Here is a 25,550-nt window from a genome sequence, read left to right on the forward strand (position 1 = left end):
CAGCCTTAAAAACTCGGGTTGCCAGCACAGGGCTGGGAGATTTTCTTTGGGGGAGGGGGGTCTGAGGATAGTGGAATTTGGGGAGGACTTCAATGGGGTACAATGCCATAGAGCAGGGGTGTCAAACTCATCTGTCATGAGGGCTGAATCTGACATAAATGACATAAACGAGACCTTGTTGGATTAGGTCATGTTGGGCCAGGCCATCTGTGTACATATTTAAGATTAAGTAGCAGAGATATAAGCTTTATAAAGGACACAGACGAACATTAACTACAGATTTTTAAAAAACCTTGAAACATGCTTAAAACATTAGCACTTGTAGATCTTAAAGGTGCTTTATTTGTATTTCTCCCATGGGATCCAGGGAACTGGGCAAAGGAAGTTCTGGCTCTTTCCTTCCTTCCCTAGGGGACCAGGAGGGAGAGGAGCCTCAGCCAATAGAAGGAAGAGAGGCTTGGCTCAGTAGCTCTGTGTGATTGAGAGAAAACAACCAAAAGCTCAAGGCTCACGACCCATACACCGCAGTCTAAATGTATTGTATAACACACTCACAAAAAACTATATATAAAAAATTCCAATAGCAAACTCAGTTGCATACAAACATGCTGAGTCAAGAAAAAGTTCGCAATGAATCATTGCATACAAACATGCTGTCTCAAGAAAAAGTCCCCATGTTTGTATGCAAGCATGTTTGTATGCAACTGAGTTTGCTATTGGAATGTTTTGTATGTAGTTTTTTGTGTGCTATGCTATACAATGCATTTAGACTGCAGTGTATGGTTCGTGAGCCTTGAGCTTTTGGTTGTTTTGATTTACAAGGCTGCCTCTTTAGTGGGTGCGATTGAGAAAGCCTGGCAAAGCAATTTCTTCCTCCCCCAGGGAGGAGCCTCAGCCAATGGAGAAAATAGAGGCTTTGCTCTGTAGCTCCTGTGCAATTGAGCAAGCCTTGCAAAGCAAGTTGAGATGCAGAAGGAAACAAGAGAGATGGAGAAGGAAGCAGATGACAGCCAGTTGCTTGAGGGTCTGATAGGAGCCCTCCCGGAGCCTGATTCAGCCCCCCGATTGCATGTTTGACCCCCCCCCGCCATACAGTCTACCTTCCAAAGTAGCCGTTTTCTCCAGGTGAATTGATCTCCGTCAGCTGGAGATGCTGTCATTCTAAGAGATTCCCAGCCACCGCCTGGCGACTGGCAGCCCTATTTTTGTTATGTATTATTTTATATGGATTGTACATATTGCGTGACCTCTGTCTATGAGCAGTGACCTCTGTCTTTGTCTGTTCCTATGTTGTGACTAGAGAATTGCAGTCCCTGAATGTGCTTCATCCAGTCCTACCCCTTTCCAAAGTGAAAAAAAAAATACTTTTGGTTTTAAAAACAGAGTGGCGGGGTGAGAGAAGGCTTACAAGTAGGGTTGCCAATCCCTAGTGGGGGCAGGGGATCCCCCGGTTTGGAGACCCTCCTCCCGCTTCAGAGTTGTCAGAAAGCAGGGGGAGGGGAGGGAAATGTCTGCTGGGAACTCTATTATTCCCTATGGAGATTTATTCCCATAGAAAATCATGGAGAATTGATCTGCAGGTATCTGGGGCTCTGGGGGGGCTGTTTTTGGGGGTAGAGGCACCAAATTGTCAGTATAGCATCTAGTGCCTCTCCCCAAAATACCCCCCAAGTTTCAAAAAGATTGGACCAGGGGGTCCAATTCTATGAGCCCCAAAAGAAGGTGCCCCTATCCTTCATTATTTCCTATGGAAGGCATTGAAAAGGTGTGCCGTCCCTTTAAATGTGATGGCTGGAACTCCCTTTGGACTTCAATTATGCTTGGTACAGCCTTGATCTTGGCTCCACCCCTAATGTCTCCTAGCTCCACCCCCAAAGTTCCCAGATATTTCTTGAATTGGACTTGGCAACCCTACTTACAAGGCATCCATGCGCAATAACAATTATGCTACAAAAATAATTTAGAAAATTGGTTTGTAGATCCACCACAGTAATATGTCAGCTGCCACATTCTGGCAACCCCATTTGCTGTTTAGGGGAGGATAAAGGCTTAGAGGGTGACAATTAGGAGATAAGTGAGCAATTTTCCAAGTCTGTAGTTAACAATTCAAAGACAGTTCAGTAGCAACAAGATTATACTTTTCCTGCCCTTCCCGTTTCCCTCCACTGACACAAGGAATGGCTGAGTCAGCCAGGTTAAGACTTGCCAGGTAAAAAGATGACAACTGAAGTGTCAGTTCCACTTAATCCCTTGTTATTTCAGTTCCATTTGTCAAGACTTTAATTATCTGTAGTTTAGAGGCTTGTTGCAGTCTCTTACCTTGTGGATCCCAGGGAACAGAAGAGCTTTCGGAAGGAAGAACCAGCAGTGTGCTCAAAGTCCATCATGTTCCAAGTCCACGAACTGAGATCTCCTGAAAGAAAAACAGTGATTGTAACTAAAGGAGGGGAAGATAAGATAAATAAAATACTAACGAAGATTAATTGTCATACAGGGGTGCAATGGGCAAAGCGTTTCCTACTCAGCAACATCTAAAAGTAGTGTTTCGGTCACTACAGTGTAATCCATCCCAGGGGAGTAAAGATACTTGTAGCCCTGCGTTCCAAGCATTTGCTTGTGCCAAGATGGGGAAGTTGAAGATCGTCCTGTTGGCTGATGGGAAATGAAACAAGACAAACCATTGTGAATCTTTCCTAAATTACTTGGAAAATGTTTGCCAGCTTGGAGTCTTTTTTTTTCGGTAAGCTGGAGGAAAAAAAGAATATCGTGCTTCTAGAGGAGTGCTGGATAATACTGCACTTGTGCTTCTAGAGGAGGGTCGGATAATACTCACATGGCAGGCTCTCCACAAGTCTTTTTTAGAGGCGTTGCAGAATCTTTCACAACAGGACTTCGTTTTCATGTATTGGTGCAAAAATAAATGTACATTCAAAGGAATTCTGACAGCTTGGGATCACAGACTAGGCCATTTTCACTATATTTTATTGTATTCTTTTTTTCTAATGGCAAACTAGAATGATGTTTACATGTTAAATAGTAAATTAGGTGGACAAGAACATTGCTATGCAAAGTATTTCTCTTTTAGCGAGAGAAATATTCAAATAGGGCTATTGGCTGTTTATTTGTATTTCTCCCATGGGATCCAGGGAACTGTGCAAAGGAAGTTCTGGCTCTTTCCTTTCTTCCCTAGGGGACCAGGAGGGAGAGGAGCCTCAGCCAATAGAAAGAAGAGAGGCTTGGCTCAGTAGCTCTGTGTGATTGAGAGAAAACAACCAAAAGCTCAAGGCTCACGACCCATACACTGCAGTCTAAATGTATTGTATAACACACTTACAAAAAACTATATATAAAACATTCCAATAGCAAACTCAGTTGCATACAAACATGCTGAGTCAAGAAAAAGTTCGCAATGAATCATTGCATACAAACATGCTGTCTCAAGAAAAAGTCCCCATGTTTGTATGCAAGCATGTTTATCTCATTACGTAGACTAAACTCATCTTCCACTATATTTTAATGTATTTTTCTTCTAATGCCAAACTATGTGTATGTTACATGTGAAAAGGCAAATTAGTTGGATGGAAAAACTTCTGAGAAAGTAATGCCCTTTTTTTGACCCAGGCTTATGTAATAGAGTAATTGACAGACATTCTCACATTTTGGCTTATTACTGTTTTATTGCTTTCTCATACTCATGCGACCCAGATCAAAGGTTTGCTCAATTTATTCATTTTACCATTCTGTCATTGGATCTTAAATTTGTACCATTTTGCATTCTAAGCCACTGCCTACCAGCTATATGTAGCTCTGTTCAATGTGACTGATTCTTCGTCTGATGAAGTGTGCTTGGAGCACACGAAAGATTACGTTCTGAATAAAACTTCGTTGGTCTTAAAGGTGAATTTGACTCCTACTTTGTTCTAGGCCATTTTATGAATGACACATCAGTTCAAATTAACTCAAAACTGCACTAACTCTTAAATTTTTAATGCCAAACATGTTTTCAAAATATTTTTATTTCATTTGGGTGAGATGGTCTTCAACAAGATAATTACTGTAAGTATGGATTTGGTTGGTTTTATTGCTCTCTACATTTGTAAGTTTCCTTGATTTGAGTAAATATTAGCAACTATTCTCCCAGAAGAAGCCCTGTGGTGCAGAGGAGTAAAGCTACAGTACTGCAGTCCGAGCTTTCTGCTCACGATCTGAGTTCGATCCTGGCGGAAGCTGGGTTCAAGTAACCAGCTCAAGGTTGACTCAGCCTTCTCCATCCTTCTGAAGTCGGTAAAATGAGTACCCAGCTTGCTGGCGGGGGGAAGTGTAGATGACTGGGGAAGGCAATGGCAAATCACTCCGTAAAAAGTCTGCCGTGAAAACAGTGTGATGCGACATCACCCCAGAGGCGGAAACAACTGGGGATTGCACAGGGGAATACCTTTACATTTTTTTTTTACCCATTCTCCCTAAGCAATCACTGGCTCCTCAACTGAAAGACATTGGGCTTTCCGTGTTTGATACAGATATTTTTAGAATGTTATACTGATGTGATTTATTCGTTTTGGTTTCATTGTGTTATTCTTAGCCATCATATGGTATTCAACTTGCTTAAATCCTGTTGTTCTACATGGTTGATAGCCATTGTGATCTGCATTTTGACCTGTGGGAGACATTGGATCAACCTAACGCTGGCAGCCCTACTAAGCCGTACCACAAGAATCGATCCTTTGATGGAATGTGCCTTTAACGACTCCCAAGGATTGCTAACAAGTGACCAATGTAAAAGCTCTCCTCCATTTTGGTAGGGTTAACTTTTTAATTAGCTTGCACGTTTCTTAGGTACTGGAAAAGTTTAGATTCAAGGTGAACAGGAGCCATGCACCATAGGATGCATATTCTGGTAAATCCAGAAAGGGGGATAATCACGGTAGGGTTAACTACCTCCAGGTAGCACCTGGAGACTTCCCGCTAGTACGGTTCACCTCCAGATGACCAAGATCTGTTCTCCTGGAGAAAATGGCAGGTTTATTGGGTAGACTCTATGGTATTTACCCTACTGGCATCCCTCCCCTCCCCAAATTCTGCTGTCCCCAGGCTCCACCTCAAGGTGAAATCTCAAGGTATTTTCCCACCCAGAGCTGGCATTCCTAACTGTGAGGGGTTCCAACATAGGTGGGTCCAGTTTAGGGTTGCCAGCCTCCAGTTGTGGCTGGAGATCTCCCACAATTCAACTGAACTCCAGGCGACAGAGATCAGTTCACCTGAAGAAAACCGCTGCTTTGAAGGCCAGACTCTATGGCACTGAAGTCCCTTCCCTCTCCAAACCCCACACGCCTGTCTCCACCCCCAAAATCTGGTAATTCCCAACTCGGAGCTGGCAACCCTATCACTGATATACTGCAGATAAATCACTAGGTACAAAACTCCTTAGACTGGACTATTTCAGACTCTTTCTTATATCCATTCTCTCTCTTACACACACACTCTCTTTCACCCACCCAGTAAATCTAGATGGTTAAGCTATAACAATTTGCCTGAAATGCTTGATTTCCATGGGCAGGGAGTGAAAGGTGGATCCCTCCTATGGGCTGGCACTAGGGTTGCCAAGTCCAATACAAGAAATATCTGGGGACTTTGGGGGTGGAGCCAGGAGACTTTGGGGGTGGAGCCAGGAGGCATTGGGGTGGAGCCAGGAGCAAGGGTGTGCAAGCATCACTGAACTCCAAGGGGAGTTCTGGTCATCACATTTAAAGGGACCACACATCTTTTAAATGCCTTCCTTCCATGAGAAATAATGAAGGATAGGGGCACCTTCTTTTGGGGGGCTCATAGAATTGAAACTTGGGGGGCATTTTGGGGAGAAGCACTGGATGCTATGCTGAAAATTTGGTGCCTCTTCCTCAAAAAACAGCTCCCCCCCCAGATACCCGCGGATCAATTCACCATTATATCCTATGGCAATGTGTCTCCATAGGGAATAATGGAGTGCCCAGCAAACATTTCCCTTCTCTCCCCCCCCACTTTCTGATGACCCTGAAGGGGGGGGGTAGGAGGGCCTCCAAACTGGGGGAATTCCTTGCCCCCACCTGGGGATTCCAGCACACTGCAAGATTTATAGAGCAGGAAAAACAGTTGTAAATAAATCACATTTGACTCACAGCACAGTTGCAATAGCAAAACATGAACTTGAAGCAATGAAAGCAACGAAAACTGACTTGAGACGGAGTGCAGCAGCTTCCAGAAGCGCCAGCACTTTGGCTGACTCGATGAGCAACTGTGATTGCTATGTATGGTAAGCTCATTCTGTGCCACCATTGTTTTCAAAGTTTATATTCTCAACCCGCTTCGGCACTTAAGCTATAAATCATAAATGATAAATCAGACATTTTCTTTTGCAAGAGGGTCCCCACCTGACGGACTAGCGCCTGACGAAGCAGTCATCTGGGAAACGGTCTTCCTTTATTGGTCCACCGTTGCACTTCTTATCCCTCTCTGGGACTCACCTTTCATTGCTCAGGACTTGCAGTTCGAGAAGTTTCATTTGCATGGCTGCTTGAGAATTTGAGCATGGACTCTTTAAGAACTAACGATTAGGATGCAGCCTACGCAAAACCGCTGCACTCTGTCTCGAGTCAGTTTTCATTGTTTTCATGGCTTCAGGTTCATGTTTTGCCATTGCAACTGTGTTGCCAGTCAAATGTGATTTATTTGCAACTGTTTTTCCTGCTCTATAAATCTTGCGGTGTGTTGGAGTCGTGAGCCTTGTGCTTCTTCTCCCCTGCTTTCGAACACGGCTTCCTCTTTGTTTTTGCTTTTCTCACCCAGGGATTGGCAACCCTAGTTGGTACAGTTTGGGGAACATGCCACCATGGGATTTATCTGGTCATATAAATCAACCCTAAAGTTAACTCTGTGCTTTGGAAAATAAACATACACGTGACACAGATGCCTACTCTACTGGAGGATGATTTTCAGCAGGTAGGCCTCTTCAACAAAATCCTAACTACATTCAAAGAACTTGCCAAATGTAAGCAGCGCATGATTTCACACTCCCCCCACCGCTGTCCCCAGACAACAGCAGGTAGTAATCCTAGGATTTGCTTAACTGTTTGAGGAATGCACTACCTTTCAACGGGCTCCGTGCTTTAATATGTTGTCATGGTTAGTGCTTGTTTTGGAAAGCGCCAAACAGAAACACACATTTATTTCACTAAAGCTTGGATGGCGCTTGCAGTTCACGACAAATCTACGAAGACTTGCTCAGTATAAACAGAGGGAAATTTGTCCTTTCACATTAGAGGAGATATATCCAAATAGGCAGCCGTGTTGGTCTGAAGTAGTAGAACAAAACAGGAGTCGATTGCACCTTTAAGACCAACTTAGTTTTATTCAGCTTTCGTGTGCATGCACACTTCTTCAGACGAGGAATGAGGTACAGTAAGCAGAACCACATATAGCTGGTGGGTTTTGGAATGCCAAGTGGTACAAAGTTAAAAACCAACAGCAGAATAGTCAAATTAACAAATTCAGAAAACCTTTGATCTGGGTTGAATTAGCATGGGAAACCATAAAACAGTAACATGTCAGAATGTGAGAATGCCTGTTGATTATTTTACTGCTAAAAAACCTGGGTCAAAAAGAAGGCATTTCTTTCCCAGAAGATATGTTTGGACAAGCAGAAGTAACCTGAATGAGCTGCTAATAAATACGAGGGGGAAGTTTTTAATCTTCCATTTAAGGCCAACAACATTTTACCTGTACATGGTATCCAGTATTTTTTAAACTGCTTTGGAAACTTCTGGATGGAGATGCCTGCCAAAACTCTTTTGCACCTTCCAGGTTCAAGAGAGGTGGTAAAAGGGTCATAAAACAGGCAGCATCTTGTAAAAACTACCTTACTAGAGCAGGCCAGGATATATGTAGTTTAATGTTCTAGATTAGATTGATGCAAAGTGCTCTACCTGGGGCTGTCCTTGAGAAGCATTCAGAAACTTCAGTTGGTACAGAATGCTGCAACCAAGATGTTGATTGGTGTGTCATGTGGACCATACCCGTCCAGTCTTGACCCATCTACACTGGCTCCCAATTGGTTTCTGGCAACAATTCAAGGTATTGGAGCTCGCAGAGCTTTTTGTGTAGCAGAAACTCCTTTGCATATTAGGCCACACATCCCTGATGTAGCCAATCCTCCAAGAGCTGACAGGGCTCTTCTTACAGGGCCTACTGTAAGCTCTTGGAGGACTGGCTATGTCAGGGGGTGTGGCCTAATATGCAAAGGAGTTCCTACTATAAAAAAGCCCTGGGTGTTCACCTTCAAAGCCTATACTGTTTGGGATCAACATATCTGAAAGACAGCCTATGTTGCCAGCTCAGAGTTGGGAAATACCTGGAGACTTGGGGATTGGTATCTGAAGAGGGCAGGGTTTGGGGAGGGGAGGGATTTTAATGGGGCATAAGGCTACAGACCCCACTTTCCAAAGCAGCCATTTTCTCCAGGGGAACTCACCCTTGTCACCTGGAGATTTCCAGCCACCACCTGGAGGATGGTAACCCTGCCTATGAACCTGCCCAATCTTTGGGATGCCATGCTTTGGGTGCTCCACCTTCTCCGTCATGGGACCAAAGCTCTGGAACATTCTCTGCCCAAGGCAATTCACCTGTCCCCTTCTGTGGCCAGTCTTCACCAGTGGCTGGAGACTTTCTCCTCAATGGGCCTTCTTTCCTAGCCAATATTTTAATTGCTGTTTTTAATATCATTTATGTATTTTAATTTTATTTCTAATTGTTTCAGAGATTCATATTTGGGAAGAGGGGGTAGGGTTGCCAGGTCCCATAATTGTGCTGGTGGGGGATGGGAGGTGTTTTGGGAGTGGGAAGGGACATTACGTGATATAGGCATGCCAGTGATGGGAGCGACACTCTGGGTTTTGGGCAAAACTCTTATGATAAAATTGCCTTCAAACCATAGAGTTCTGCCCCCAAACCAGAGCATCACCCTCACCAACGTGCCTGTGTCACTTCCGGGTGATGTCAGCTCATCACACACATCATTGTTTGGGGGAGTAGGGAAGTTTCCTCCCACCAGCTGCTTGTGGGTAGGAGCCCATGAAAATGGGGGATTCCGCCACCCCCACCTGGGGAATAATAACCCTAGGGGTGTCAATCAATCAATCTGTGATGTCCTCTGGGGGCAAGGGAACCTCATACCTGGGTCCAGGAAGTCTTGAAAGCACCAGCCTGCCCGTCACTGCTTTCTTGAATAGATTCTTTTTATTTCCATTTGACTGTTCCAGGTACCTGAAGGTGTGGTTATCTTCACCCACCTCAAGGTTACAAAGCATTACAATGGAGAAGAGGCACAATATCGCAGCAGCCTGCCTCCTTGCCTGGGAACCCCCCTGAGACAACTCTTGTCCCTCTCTGGCTTCTTCTTCATCCCCCCCTCCCCCCGCCTTGGTTTCCCTTTGCTCCTGGGCCTTTTAACTCTAGCTCTTTCCTCTTCCTGACTACTTATAGCCTTAGCTCCACAGCCCGGCTTCTTGGGTTAAGCTCTTTCCTGTTTCCTGTGCCTTAGCCAGCTCCTGTTCTCCACAGCCACGCCCTGACAACCCCCCTGCCCCCAGGTAGACCTTGCTTCCTTGCCTAGGCTGCTTGGAATGCCGTCCAAGCCACCCTGTCGCAGAGGCTACCACAGCTGCGTCTTCCTGCACGTGCAGATCTGTGCCGTTGTCAGGGGAAATGAAGAAGCAGCCTTGTTGCATTCCACCCACCCCCAAAGAGCTGCAACTTGATGGCACTTCACGTACATACACTGTACTAATTTCGGGTCCCTGGGAGGGAAGTTGGCAAGGTATGGCCTGAGGTCATCAGATCTTGGAAGCGAGGCAGGGTCGGTACTTGGAAGGGAGACCTCCAAGGAAGGTTCTGCAGAGGAAAGCAATGGCAAACCACCTCCGCTTCTCATTTGCCTTGGAAGCCCCTTGCTGGGGTTGCCATAAACTGGCTGGGATTTGACAGCACTTGACACACACATTTCCATGGGCTCTTACTGGCTTTTGTTCTTAGAGTGCCATGGAATCTCAGGAATTGGCTTGCGCTCCATAGAGATCAACAGCATCTTGTAATTTAAACAGTAGACCCCTTTTCCAAGGCTCTACTTAGGAAAGGGGTATAATCTTATTTTTGTAAAAATACCTTTATACTGCAGGGGTGTCAAACATGCAGCCCAGGGGACGGATCAGGCCTCCAGAGGGCTCCTATCAGGCCCGTGAGTAACTCACTGTCGTCTGCTTCCTTCCCTTGCTTCCAATTGCATCGCAGTTTGCTTTGCCAGGCTTGCTCGATCAAGCTACAGAGAACAGCTTCCATTTTCTCCATTGGCTGACCAGCACATAAAGCAACTTATGTACAAAAGCTTGCAATGCCCAGCCATTTCATGTTTTCCTCTGGGTCTTAGGCTCAAAGCATTGACCATGAGATTTCTGTAATGAATGTCAATAAATCAAAAGGTTTGCAACCTTACAGATACAAGACCTGAACTGCATACTCAAGATTTCTACAGCACAGACATTATCTCCAGATTTTGATGCAATAATTCAGAGCGAGAGGTGACAGTTATCAGAGACTGTTAAAAATTTTTTTAAAAAATGTGCTTATCTTTTGAGCAAGTTTTAAATTTTTTAAAAAAAATCTTTGTGTTTTTCTGTGTCCTTTCTAAAGTTTATATCTCTGCTATCTGGCATTACATTTTATGACACACGTGGCCTGGCTTGACGAGATGTCATTTATGTCAGATACGATCCTCATAACAAAAGAGTTTGACACCCCTGCCTTATACAAAAGGTAAAGGTAGTCCCCCGTGCAAGCACCAGTCATTTCTGACTCTGGGGTGACGTTGCTTTCACAAGGTTTCACAGCAGACTTTTTACGGGGTGGTTTGCCATTGCCTTACCTAGGCATCTACACTTTCCTCCCAGCAAGCTGGGTACTCATTTTGTCAACCTCAGGAGGATGGAAGGCTGAGTCAACCTGGAGCCAGCTACCTGAACCCAGCTTCTGCCGGGATCGAACTCAGGGTGTGAGCAGAGCTTAGGACTGCAGCTCTACCACTCTGCACCACGGGGCTCTTTTTGCCTTCAAGGGATCTTTTAAATTACAGGCTGCGCTTGACCCCTTTTGAAATGTGGTTAAACTTGAACAACAGCAGATATACTGCTGCACTATTTGGAAGAGCAAGATGTCTTTTCCAGCACTCTGTAGCGAAAAGCTACAAAAAAAGAGGCGGGGGAGATGCTGCATTTCAATCTTTTTCCAGCTCCAACCATCCCCTATTTTAAGGCCTTGAAAATGTGCAATGCCTCTTATACAAACAGACTTTCAGCCCTCTGCAGTAATTGTCTTTTTTGCAAACATCAATGAAATGGCCCTTTTCCACTGAAATCCTCAGGAGCTGGCCATTGGGTAATGAATGCATCGGGGCTGAATTACTGTAGGGAAGGGAGATTCAGACCTCTATGAGGGCCGGATCTGACATAAATGAGACCTTGTTAGGCCGGGCCATGTCAAGTTGGGCCAAGCCATGTCAGGCTGGGCCATGTGTGTACCTATTTAAGATCGGTAGCACAGATATAAATTTTATAAAGAACACAGACAAACACAAATATGTTTTTAAAAAAAAAAACTTAAAACATGCTTAAAACGTTAGCACTCATTGATCTTAATGATGCTTTCTTTGTATTTCTCCCATGAGATTGAGTGAACTGGGCAAAGGAAGCTCTGGCTCTTTCCTTCCTTTCCCAGGGGACCAGGAGGGGGAGGAGCCTCAGCCAGTAGAAGGAAGAGAGGCTTGGCTCAGTAGCTCTGCTGTGCAATTGAGAGAGCCTGGAAAAGAAAGCTCTCCCTCCCCCACCTTCTTCCCCAAGGGAGGAGCCTCAGCCAATGGAGAAAACAGAGGTTTTGCTCTGTAGTTCCTGTGCAACGGAGCAAGCCTTGCAAAGCAAGCTGTGATGCAGAAGGAAAAAGGAAGCAAGAGCCAGTTGCTCTGGGGCCTGATAGGAGCCCTACGGAGACCTAATTTGGCCCCCGAACTGCATGTTTGACACCCCTGCTCTAGACTTAACACGTGCACCAAACAAGCAAAAAGAGGTGCTGCACAGCTTCTTGGAAAGCATTTATCCTGGAGACACAACTCGTACAACATCTCATCCAAGAAAGGAAATGCTTTTGACAGCTTCTGTTATTAAGCTGTTCCTCCAGCATTATAATTAGTGTCGAACTACTTTTGTAACATTTGGCCAGGATCCAAAGAGCCCAGAAGTTGCTGCTGTATGCAAAGCAAACATTCCCAGGCTGTTCCACTTCACATCAATTCTCATACCCCCTTAGGGTCACCAACCCCCCAAATGGGAAATTCCTAGAGAGTTGGAGATGGAGCTTGGGGTGGGGATGGATCTCAGCGGGGTATAATGTCCGTCCTCCAATGCAGCTGTTTTCTCTGGTGGAACTGATTTCTCTGTTGTCTGGAGATGTTATAATTCTTTAAATCTCCAGGCCCCACCTTGGAGTTGGGGACTCCCTAGTCCCTTCCCATCTGCAAAGCCATTCACAAAGAATCAATAAGAAAGTAAAGGTAGCCCCCTGTGCAAGCACCAGTCGTTTCCAACTCTGGGGTGACATCACCTCACGACGTTTTCATGGCAGACTTTTTTACGGGGTGGTCTGCCATTGCCTTCCCCAGTCATTTACACTCCCCCCCCCCGCAAACAAGCTGGGTACTCATTTTACCAACCTCGGAAGGATGGAAGGCTGAGTCAACCTTGAGCCGGCTACCTGAATCCAGCTTCCGCTGGGATCGAACTCAAGTCATGAGCAGAGAGCTCGGACTGCAGTTTTACCGCTTTGCGCCACGGGGCACCTCAAAGAATCAACACGGCAGCTGAAAACAATGCCAGCACACGTCTTTCTGGGTGTTGTCTTTACCTATACCTACAAGGCTAGGTGTGGACGTGAGCAACATAAGCAGAATAAATGCCAAAGGGCGAGAGACACTTAATGGCCACGGATCCAAGTGGGCAGCCGTGTTGGTCTGAAGCAATAGAACAAAGCAGTGGTCAATTTGTGATTCTTTTAATCTGCTAAAAAACATTTCCATGACTCTACATACTAATTCCCACTGCCCGCTTTCTCTACATTTAGGACTGCTTGCCATTCCATTTTTGTCTCATGCAGTCTGCTTAGACCACACGAAAGCTTACATTCGGAATAAAACTTAAATTGGTCTTAAAGGTGAAACTTGACTACTGCTTTGACTTAAAGGCCATGTGACTGCCCACGGATCGGCTGGGCACCAACAACGTAGTTACTACCTGGCTGATTGGCAGAGGAGGGAGCAATAATGGGGCCAGGTAGGATGAGGCCAGACCTATCAACCAATCAGCTCTTCAATTCCTGCAGACCCTAGGAAGTCCTCTGGAAAGACTGGCCTTCAACAGCAAGACCTATTGACCAATCAGCTCTTCAACTCTATCAGGCCTATTAGGATAGGTCAGTTTTTGCTCCAGCCAGAGGCAAAGCAAGGCAAGGGTAAAGGTTTTTCCGGAGGCCTTGATGAAGTGGATAGGCAAGGGGGCGGAGGGACACAGCAGGGAGTCCAAGTTCGGCTGATGAAGACGAATTCCTGCCCCAAGACGACAAAGGAGATGGAAACACAGAAAGGGTAGCGCCTTGGAACTAAGCATGAGTGAATACTGGTCATACGTTGTTTTTAGGGATACCAGTCCTGTGGATCCCCGGAATTACCGATAAACCCCCCAGCCTGCAGAGATAAGTTCTCCTGGAGAAAATGGATGTTTTGGAGGGTAGACTCTGTGGCATTGTATCCCCTGAGGTCTCTGTCCTCCCCTGGCTCCACCCCCAAGTCTCCAGAAGTTTCTAACCTGGATATGGTAACCCTATCCCACCCCGAATCCTCTGCTAGTGGCCAAAGGGGGAACTGGCAACCCAAGTTGCTTTAGTTTCTGATGAGGGCTAAGATTAAACCATGAAACTGTTACCTGAGAAAGAATACCACCATGAAAGGCAATCAGACTGAGAACAAATAAAGTGAGCTTCTCTAAACTTGTGTCTTGGTCCATTTACCAGAGTGGTAAAGCAGCAGTACTGTGATCTGAACTCTCTGCTCACGACCTGAGTTCGATTCCAGCGGAAGCTGGGTTCAGGTAGCCGGCCCAAGGTTGACTCAGCCTTCCATCCTTCCGAGGTTGGTAAAATTAGTACCCAGCTTGCTGGAGGGAAAGTGTAAAAGACTGGGGAAGGCAATGGCAAACCACCCCGTAAAAAGTCTGCCATGAAAACGTTGTGAAAGCAACATCACCCCAGAGTCAGAAACGACTGGTGCTTGCACAGGGGACCTTTCCTTTCCTTCCATTGAACTGTTCCATTCAAACCTTTTAAAGACCATCAGATGGCACCTGCCTTAGCAGTTTGAAGCGTTTTTTGAAAAAAAGGAACAATGACTCATTCTAGGATCTCGATGAAAACAGGAAGCTAGAACCTTCACAGAACTTCTTATATGCTGTGGGAAACTGAGCAACAGCTGGTGCTGCGGTTTTGCAATTTTAAGTGGGGTTATGTTGGATCAAGGCCAGAAATGGAAGGGTGAACTGAAGGAGATACACAAATCCTTAGGGCTGTGCATTTCACAAGACTGTTCCCACAGCAATGATAAACCAAGCGGCATGAGAAGACAGCCAAAACTTAAGAGGAGAGAACCTTGTCTTTGGAGTGAATTTCTGTAGCCTACAATGGATTCTACAGGAAGCTCAGTACAAGCCCATAGGCTTCAGTCGTGGCACACCCCTGGCCAGCTGAGTGAAATTTGGGCTGAACTACTGTCCATTCCTTGTTGCAGGTAGTAGTTAAGCCTGGGTATAGCCAGAAGCATGAAGCAAAGCATTCTTGGCCCTTGACTTTTAGCCTTTGGCTTGCAGACTGTAGCTCCATCAGCTGGGTCAATGAATCCAGGAAGTATTACACAGTTTTTCCTATCTATCAATCATCTATCCATCCATCCTCTGTTTATCCATCCTCTATCCATTATCCATCCATCCATCTTTCTGATTTTGTACAAAATACTGGGAGCCAGTATAGATGAGCCAAGACTGAATATGGTTTTCATGAGCCACACAGCTGAGGAGAAAAGGACAGTTATAAGCTAAATTTACAAGCAGAACTGTAAGGGGGAAAATATTGAAGTTTATTAGGCCCAGAATATGCAAAAATCTCTTCTCTGCTTTCCAGAGCATGCTCATTCAGCTTGAAGGACCTATTTACATTTGCAAATGTAAAAGCACAATGTTGCTTACTTACTGTGAATTTTCATTCTTGGCAGTTTCGGGGGGAGGTCAGTCAGCGACTGTGGGGAAAATTCTTCCCACAGTCAACAGGCAGGACTCTCAGGCTTCGATGACCTCGATGGAGGGGCTTCCCCAACAATCCCCAATCCTCGAAACTCCCCTACCCGATAATTAGCCTAAACTGGCCCAACTGGGCACACCTCAGAGTTAAGAAAAAGCGGGATATCCCACTGTGTAGAGCTACAGAAAATGCATGCAGCATCTCCCATCAAACCTAACCCAATACTCAGTCCTAGATTCCATATTCCAATATGCCCATCATGGGCGGGAAAACCAGTTCAGGATGGGGCAGGTTTCTACAGCATGGAAAGACTGTGGGGAATTAACTCCTACTATTTGCAATCAGCCTCCCGCCAAAAGTGATGCTTAACTACTCTAAAGACTCTTTGGAGCACCATCATCATGGTGCCTGTGAACTTAGGCAGATCATGAGGAGGCGGGCAGGAGAGGTTCTTGTGATTTCCCTGCATTTTTCAGGGGGTTGGACTAGATGACCCTGGAGGTCCCTTCCAACTCTATGGTTTTATGATTCTGTTGCCTTTCTTATGAAAAGACAATGTTGTCAACACTGATACAACAGGTGCTTCACCCAGGGGTGACTGTAGACAAAGAGCCAATGCTGTACTTCCTGTGAAGCACTTCTTGCATCAGACAAAGATGTCCTCCTGTAAGAAAAACAGGGCAAAATGCATTCTTCTGAGTGAACATCTCCCCTCTGAACATGAGGTTGCTATCCCTATTGGCATAAAACACAATCAATGTCACCAAACACCTTCAAAAACACCCTGGGGGCAGAGATCAGACTGAGGTGAAGGGCTCAGGATGGAAGGGATTTTCCCAGCATAACCTCTGACCCACCAGAGAACAAATACAAATTTGCCAGTGTTTTGCTGTCAGATGGGAACGAGAAGCAAACAGGAGAGAGTCCTCTATGACATTTGCATCGGACAGTCTAAGTGGAATACATAACCTCTGTTTGAGAGAGAGCCGCAACTTCAGATCAATTGTACTGTCATTTCATTTAGGCAATATTATGCTTCTATTATGCTCTTTTATCAATATTAGCTTCCAGCATGCAAGAGGAATAAGTCAAATTTTTAAAAACTCCAAACATTCAGGGCCCTCTTTCTGCCCCTAAATGTTTGAGATCATTGACAAACGATGAAATATTAACTAGATCTTAAAATGATCAGCAACATAAAATGAGCTACACCTTCCTAAGGATTTATGTTTTTCTATTTCAGGAGTCCCCTAATTTTTAAAGCCTGAGGCACTTTTGGAATTCTGACACAGCATGGCAGCCACAACCACAAAATGGCTGCCGTGGGTGGTGAAGCAAGCCACAAGCTTATCTTCAGTCATGTAGTGAACTGAAGAACCTTCAGCGTTTCTGTTTCTGTGATGCTACAGTTTAAGAGGATTTGATCCATTATATTTTATTTTGCCCCATGTACAGAGAGGCTAGAGCCAAATTTATTGATAATCTGTTAGCAGGGTGTAAATTTTCTTCTGACGCTGATAAGTTGGTTTTCTTGTTATTGGATATTGATCCATTTGTCACCTATAGAGTGCCCCTTTTTGCCTTGGCGGCTAAAAAAATCAGAGCCAAAATTGCCTCCTCAGATTAGTTGGTGTTATCTTAGATGTCTATAATTTTATATTATATTGATACTTACAAGTTGGTTTATTGAATTTTTAACTCTTAACTTAGTAGTTTAGCTATTATCTAAACTATTTTAATATTTTAGCAGCTTAAACCTAAGTGCTTTTATTTGGTATTTTCGCAATGTACTTAAGGCTGTAATTGTTGCATTATAACCTACTTAACCTGTTGTTTTGATCATTCTTTATTTCTGTTTGACCACTTTTTATGATAAAGCCAACAGCCACATACAATAAATCTTCTGAAGAACCTTATGCTGTGGTGGGCAGCAGCTGCTGCTGAGGCAATGCCTTTTTGAATCTTCACAGCCAATCAGAAGCCTTGCTGGACAAAAGCCCCCTCTGACCCTGCCCAGTTTCTAAAAACACTTGGCGGGCTCCAGAAAAAGACGTTAAGCAGGCACTGTGGTAGAGACTCCTGTTCTATTTGTTTTCCCCCCAACACAGTGTCAAAACTTATGTTGATTTTGTTAACAGCCTGATCAGAGATCTGTTACCTGCAACTCCTGTAAACTTTCCCAATAATGAGCCTGCCGCGGCGGGGAGGGCAGGGTATAAATTTAATAAACCTATAAATTCAACCCCACTGCCAAGAATTCACAAACTGAAATTATTAAGGCCAAGAAGTACCTGCTCAGAATACAGATTCTACTTAAAAAGTCATTTTGACAGAACTATATTAACTGGACAGGGGGGACATGAAGTAATAACTTCTAAGGGAAAAAAAAACGGATCGGATTTTCAAAAGGTAGACTTGTGACATTTTCTGAAGCTACAAACATAACAGAATTATGTGCTTGATTGGTTTAATAATGTGGGTTGACATGGAGGTAATACTGGCCTCTTATTCAGTGACCTTTCCACCTCTGGAAGAAACTGCCTGTCTTTTAACCGCACGGTCAGCGCTGACTAAGGACTGTTTAAATTCAGGATGTGGGAAGTCGATATTGATCCATTTGCCACCTATAGAGTGTCCTTTTTTTCCTTGGCGGCTAAAAAAATCAGAGCCAAAATTGCCTCCTCAGATTAGTTGGTGTTATCTTAGTTTTAGTTCCTGGTTTAACAGGATCCCTTGTTAACTTTTAAACTACGGTCCTAAAGAACTGTTTAACCACACACAAGCAATGAGGGAAGAATCTGCTCCAAGGAGGTAGGAGACTGTGGGAAGCAAGCATGTATAACTTCCTGGGGTTTGGGCCCCCCTTTTTTAAACCTTGGTCCAACAAGGAACCAGCCCTCTACGAGCATTGGTTTGATCACAGTCCAAGAGTAGAACCTAATCCAGCAAGTCAGGACGCAATCCTGATTTCTTTGGCTCTCATGAAAGATTTAGTATTTGATATTCCATACCAGAAGAACAACCCAGTCCAAGCCCTCTCAGTTTTAATGGGAGAATGTCAAGCACATCATTGAAATCAACAGGAACTAGACAAGGGTAATCTGCCGATCATGGTTGGTTTTAACGGGAAAGTTAGAGGCATAAAAATCAAAGAGATTCACAGAAGGGACAAGATCATATTCGACTCCAAAACTGGATACATTTTGTCCTCAAGAATGTAAGCGGCCAAGCAGCCAAGGTATGCCACAAAAGCTTTCACAAACAAACTGAGTGTGGTTCAAAACAGGTGTCTCGTTAAATAAGCTATTGTTGAATAAGGTCTGATTTTAAATCTGTCAGTGGTGATGCAAAAGCATGCGCACTTTGGGGTTGTAACATGGCTCTTCCGAATGGATTGTGATATACGCCCCCATCATCGCAGTTAATCATGCCTCGAAGGATGGGAAATGAAGCCATTAAGCGAATAACTTCTCAGGAACTTTTGGGGAAAGGATCTGCTGAAGAGAACACCGTATCAAGCAAAAATAAAAAGTGACGCTTGTTGTTCCACTGCAAAGTGAAACCAAACAATTTATTTGTGTTAAATGGAAAGAATGTATTTCAGAATACATTTCTTTATACATTGTACCGGCTTATGCTGCTAAATATGCATCTGCTATCATCACTTAACTTCCTCTGTAAATCTGTCCTTTTTTTTTTTTTTTTCCTACCAAGCAATATAACATTTTTCGGCTGTTATACCAATACGCTGCTATAAATGTGCACTTTCAATCATATCTTCTTTCTGATTCTTCTTTGAATGCATACAACAGTTGCTCAGACTTCCAGAGTGGAGAGGATGGGGAGTGTCACACAATTATTATATTTTTAAACCGGGGGGCCGGGGGAGAGATCAGCCTTTTTTTGTTTGTTTGTTTTTAATGCAAATTGTTTTTTTTTTAATGGCAGAAATCAGAGAACACACTTGAATCAGCCACAAGGATCTTGTTGGCAGCACCACACTTCACAGAAGATCATTGTGATGGAAAAAAACAACAGTACGGACAGTTTTTACAGATCAACATGAAAGAGAAATGAAAACAATCAACTCTTAAGGTTCATGGATCGATACATTCTATATACTTCGACAAGTCAGGCTTCCCACACTGAACTTCCGACTGTACCACACACTGGAGGAAAAAAAAAAGTATTCAAAGTTTAACGATGTATCTGAAAATTAAGGGATGATGTTAAGAAAAAAAGTGAGCTTGGGCATGGAGCTGTCTGACTTTCTCTTTTGCACTAAAAAGCTGCACTTTTTGTCATTTAACTAAAATGTAGTGCTAATATAACATATAAGCTCAAAATGCAACTGTACTGTCTTGGGAGTTCATAATATACAGCCCATGCCTGTAAATTTATAAGCAAATCGTCATGAAAAAATATAAAAAGCTGTCCCTTTCATCTTACAAACCTAGAAGCCCGGGGTGGGGGGAGAATAAAGCTTTGGGGTCTCAGCAGAACAAAATGCCGTAATATCAAACAAAGGAGCAAACGTTCCAGCCAAGAGAATGGACATACACGTTAAGTTCAAGTAAAACACTGATGGAATCTTTGTTTCTTTAAATTAGTGTTGTAGATCCACAACACTGGCTGCATGTTAGGACCGCTTCAAAATACAACACGCTTCTTGCACGGAAGACACATCTGTGTAACACTAAGCACGGCCACGCAGGCTGCCACGTTTTATCCTCTACGTGTAAGCTTCACGCTATCACCGACACTCAAGTGCTTTCTGTGTACGAAACATGTGACCGTTTTGAAGCAGCCTGCGGAGAAACCCCCCGCCACCCAAAAAAACATGTACAACACAATTAAACAGTGAAGCCTCGATAAACTTCAGTGCAAATAAGTCAAATCCGAATATGCCGTTGTAAGCCTTTGGCTTGTAGTAAACTGCTCGGGTGTCATGAGTCCGACTCTGAAGACAGATTTGCTGAGCGCGTGCACTAAGGCTGAGATGAAGGATGCATCGAGTGTGGGAAAGAGGCTGACTGGGAGGTTGAGGAATGGACCGGCAGCTGCACGGGGGGCGGTGGAGGGGGTGGAGCAGGCTGCAGTGGGGTCTGCGTATTTGGAGAAGGAGGAGGCGTGGGGCGTTTGAATTTGTCAGGGCTGTTGCTTCTTCGTGGTGAAGGCCTCTGTGGAACCAAGCACACACAAAAAGAAAGGGATTGAATCTGTGGGTTCTTAAAACAGCAAGGCAGAGGTTTCCCCAACATGTCCCTTCAGCAGGTTTAAAAAAAACAAACCCACATCCCTTTCGATGCAAATTAAACCCAAATCATAAAATGAACATAAGAACATAAGAGAAGCCATGTTGGATCAGGCCAATGGCCCATCCAGTCCAATGCTCTGTGTCACACAGTGGCCAAAAAACCCAGGTGCCATCAGGAGGTCCACCAGTGGGGCCAGGACACTGGAAGCCCTCCCACTGTTGCCCCTCCCAAGCACAAGAATACAGAGCATCACTTGCCCCAGACAGAGTTCCAAAATACACTGTGGCTAATAGCCACTGATGGACCTCTGCTCCATATGTTTATCCAATCCCCTCTTGAAGCTGACTATGCTTGTAGCCGCTACCCCCTCCTGTATAAGAACTTAAGGGAAGCCATGTTGGATCAGGCCATTGACCCATCCAGTCCAACACTCTGTGTCACACAGAGTGCAAAATGCAAAACAAGTAAAGGTTATGGGCCCAGTTTTTTCCAAAACTCTTCCAAGGGATCCGCACTGGCTCTCTCCAAGCTTTCAATACCCTCATGATCAGAGGCCTTTGTCCACTTGGGGCTACAATGCAAAGTTTGACATATCTTGCACCATACAGATCAAGCACAGCGGACACACACAACCGAAGCAGAACAGGCACAGCAGCTGGAATGTGCATGCTTCTTTTAAAAGAAAATGTATACTTTGAAGTAATTCCTGGAGCACACATAATAAGGTAATTGTGGCGTATAATCGATAAGTGGATGGCTCTATAAACTTTGTCTTTCATGAAAAAACATTACTGGAAGGAACGATTCAAAGAACTGCCACCAACCCAACAGCTAGCAGGCATTTGGTGTGCAACCATACTTGTTCAAAATGTAATCAAGCGGACCACCTTCTGCTCTTCCTGATACATGAGTCAGAAACAATTTCACCTATTAATGTTTTTTTTAAAAAAACAAGAGTCTACAACGTAGTGATGAACACGCATGCTCCCCTTTTAGGGTCCAATAAAAAAAAGGGGGGGGGAGGGAAAGGGTCAACTTTGAACTTTCCTGGAGGTTAAGTCTACCAGTGGCTACTAGACATGATGACTAAAAGGAATCTTCGCCTTTAGAGGCAGTCAGCCTCTGAATCCCAGAGCCAGCAGACAACATCAGGAGAAGGTCTCGGCCTCTGTGACCTGTTGACCATCCGAACAGACTGGCTGGCCACTGTATGAGACAGGGCACTGGACTAGATGGACCATTGGTCCAATCTGGCTGAAGAAGAAGAATTGCAGATTTATACCCTGCCCTCCTCTCTGAATTAGACACTCAGAGCGGTTTACAATCTCCTTTACCTTCTCCCCCCACAACAGACACCCTGTGAGGTGGGTGGGGCTGAGAAAGCTTTTACAGCAGCTGCCCTTTCAAGGACAACTCTTGTGATAGCTATGGCTAACCGAAGGCCATTCCAGCAGCTGCAAGTGGAGCAGTGGGGAATCAAACCCAGTTCTCCCAAAAAGAGTACACGCACTTATGTAGCTCTTCTTATGTTCAATCCCTAATCCTGGTTACCTGCCAGAATGCGGTTTTATCACAAGAATAATAACATGTAATAAAATAATGGAGGTTGGCAACCTCACATGGAAATTTTTTTTTGTTTCTAACCACTAATGGCAGAAAATGAGTAGGCTGCTAGGTTATGAATCATAGTATTGTACGGTGTCTAACAGAAGTACCTGTCAGATCATGACAACTAGGAATAAAACTGACACCTTGTTTCCCAGAATGAGTGGGAGCGGAGTCTTGGAGTATTTAAACTGCATCGTAACTCTGGCCCTCGACAGACTGGCCTGCAGCCGTCCCCCACTCCTTCTCCTGCTCCCTTCCCGAGGTCTCCTGGTCTGGGTCTTTTGATACTGCTCTCTGCAACTGTTAGCCTGTGTCTTGGTAGCCACATCCTTACAGTGCAGCTAAAGGCCTGGTTTTAGGCAGTCTGAAAGTCTGCATGTTTTCCAAGTCACTTTGAGCTTTTAAAGTTGTAACTAGGGAAGCAGTTCATAAAACAGAATGAATGAATAAATAAATGCAGACACAAACACACAGCGATATGGGAAGATAACAGCTGCAATTCCAGGACCAGCAACTGTGTCAAGGACAGTGAGTGGCTGATCTCTGAGACCAGAAGGAGTATGAGTGGCCCAAGGTGGGACTGATCTGCTTCCTAATCCAAGCAGGGGTTGTTTTGTAAAAAAATAGGCGGTGGAGCTCATTAGCATAACTTGTTAGCATATGTCGCCACCCCCACCAGCCGAAAGCAACCCAATGCAAGAAAGGAGAGCCCCAGACGAGCGGGGCCTGCTTGGGCAGACTAGAGATCCAGTCAGCCCAAGCAGGCCTCGCTCACCTGGGGTTCTCATTGCCTCCACACCACCCCCAGAGTCAAAAGGCCAGCAAACCACCCGCCACCCAAAATCACATAAGAACTGGAGAAAGGGTGGCGTGGGCTTCTCCAGGGGTTAATGAGGGTGTGGCAAAGCTCCTGGTGGCTGGCTGGCCGCTCTCCTAATCCTGGGATTGTTATGCAGCTGCACCTACTATTCAATGGACAAGGTAGGTGGGGAGGAGGGGGGGGGCGTCAGAAAGGTTCAGGAGCTGTGCCGCTGTGAGCACCTGCTGAATTCAAGGCCTGAATCTAAGCGTCTATTAGCTGTAAAGTTAAATTCAATTTTTATCTATTCAATTAATTGTCTTTCCTACTGACCACGGTGGCAAGGGAAGGCTTCAGCAACAGGCAACAACAAAAATTAAAACCATAAGCAATCCAGAGACATAAAAAAAATGCTACGATCTTGCGCCACCTAGCAAAGCAAACTGTTTACTGGCACCTATTGGCTGTGGAATAAAATTTCCATGACAGAAGCAGCAAAAAGGGAGAAGCATGGGATGCACAGGACGCTGATTGGAAGACATCTGCAAAGGAGACAAAGACAGAACATTCACATTTTGCAGGACCTGCCCTTTTGTGAAGCATTCTTCCGAAATACTCACTGTAATACCATGGGAGGGTCCCATGTGCTGCACATGAAGGCCTGGGTTGTTATAATAAGACACGCCGGCTCTGGTGAGTGAAGTTGGGGGAGTAAAACCAACTGTGTGGCTTGCATATGAGAGACCTGAAACAACGCAATTGACACATTAAAAATACATCCACGTATCCAAACTTCCACCCAGTGCATCAGAAATGAGCAAGCAATGGTCACTGCCTTCTGAAATGTTTTTCTACACTAGACAAACTGTGTTGGAAAAATGTGTTTGCACAGAAGGGATTTGTGGCCCTGACAAAGCCAGGTGATGCCAATTGTTTTAATTTCTGGCTTGCTCCACTCCCCATGTGTGGCAGGAAACATCAAGGATTTATGAGTTGATAGGAGCAGGCTTGCTAGTAAGCTGAGTGACACAGGAGAGCTCCATCTTCTGCCACTGATATCTTCCTTCTAAGTGGATCAGGGCAGACACAATCTGTAAGCAGCAGGGAAATCTTTAAAAGAAAGGTGGGGGGAGTCTACCACCCCGCCAAATAAATCAAAACCATGTATTCCAGCACATTCCAACTTTTAAGACGACGACGATACTGGATTTATATCCCACCCTATACTCTGAATCTCTGAGTCTCAGAGCGGTCACAATCTCCTTTACCTCCCCCCCCACACACAACAGACACCCTGTGAGGTGGGTGGGGCTGAGAGGGCTCTCACAGCCACTGCCCTTTCAAGAACAAATCCTACAAGAGCTATGGCTGACCCAAGACCCAGCAGCTGCATGTGGAGGAGTGAGGAATCAAACCGAGTTCTCTCAGGTAAGAGTATGAAGAAGAAGATATTGGATTTATATCCCGCCCTCCACTCCAAAGAGTCTCAGAGCGGCTCACAATCTCCTTTACCTTCCTCCCCCACAACAAAAACCCTGTGAGGTGGGTGGGGCTGGAGAGGGCTCTCACAGCAGCTGCCCTTTCAAGGAAAACTTCTGCCAGAGCTATGACTGACCCAAACCATTCCAGCAGGTGCAAGTGGAGGAGTGGGGAATCAAACCCGGTTCTCCCAGATAAGAGTCCGCACACTTAACCACTACACCAAACTGGCTCTCTCTGGGCATTTAACCACTACACCAAAGTGTCTCCAGCCCATTTATTGGCTTCTGAATTATTTTGAGCCAGCCACTGACTTGCATAAACCTCAGACGCAGCCCAAACATGTTCAAACTAGACAACAGGCGCATTACCAAGGCATTAAAATGCTTGCACAATTATGCAATAATGTGTTCCTGTAATTAATAAGGGGCATTTTTTCCTGCATGCATACTCAGAAGCAGCTTATGGGGTTGCGATGCACGTCCCAGATCTCCATTCTACTTTATTCCACCTCTCAGCCACGTGGCTTCTGAGGTCACAACACAAGAACAACTGAAACACTGCATTCTTCCAACCCATTTTAATAAGGACACCAGTAACAACACATTAACAGTATGGCCAACAGCTCACCAGAATAACAGTTAAACTCATTTGATTCAAAAAGCTGAAGGGAAACAAACAAACAACCTCCCCACAAATACTTAAGCAGCATGCCAACCAGCACAAACACACCCAATCAAATTGGGGGCCAAATGAATAGCTGAGGACACAGAGTTCTACTGCTAAGGTGCCACCACAGAAAAGGCCACGTCTCTGACAACTCCCCACTTGACTTCTAATGGTGGGGACAAAAAGATTATTGTGGCGGCCTGCCCCAGGGGCAGATGGTCTGTTCTTTCCAGACCTAGGTGTCATTTTGTTTTAACGTTCTTTCACCATGAAGCCAAATACAACTGCCTTGGAGGAGCTGAAGAACCCCACAGGCCAACTGGCAG

At 44.9% G+C, this 25,550-nt stretch overlaps 1 protein-coding gene across 1 annotated transcript in view; it reads right to left on the reverse strand.

The window, feature by feature from the left end:
• Positions 1-18,949: 18,949 nt before the first annotated feature.
• Positions 18,950-25,550, reverse strand: part of CCDC6 (coiled-coil domain containing 6) — a 79,760-nt gene continuing 73,159 nt past the window's right edge. Inside the window, exons 8-9 of the mRNA XM_060241092.1 lie at positions 23,697-23,821; positions 18,950-20,591 (exon numbers count right to left, since the gene is read on the reverse strand). Of these exons, the coding sequence (XP_060097075.1) occupies positions 20,400-20,591; positions 23,697-23,821 (317 nt within the window). The 3' untranslated portion in view covers positions 18,950-20,399. The remainder of the gene's footprint in view (positions 20,592-23,696; positions 23,822-25,550) is intronic.

The sequence above is a fragment of the Heteronotia binoei genome, chromosome 6, assembly GCF_032191835.1.
Source record: "Heteronotia binoei isolate CCM8104 ecotype False Entrance Well chromosome 6, APGP_CSIRO_Hbin_v1, whole genome shotgun sequence".
Lineage (NCBI taxonomy): Eukaryota > Metazoa > Chordata > Lepidosauria > Squamata > Gekkonidae > Heteronotia > Heteronotia binoei.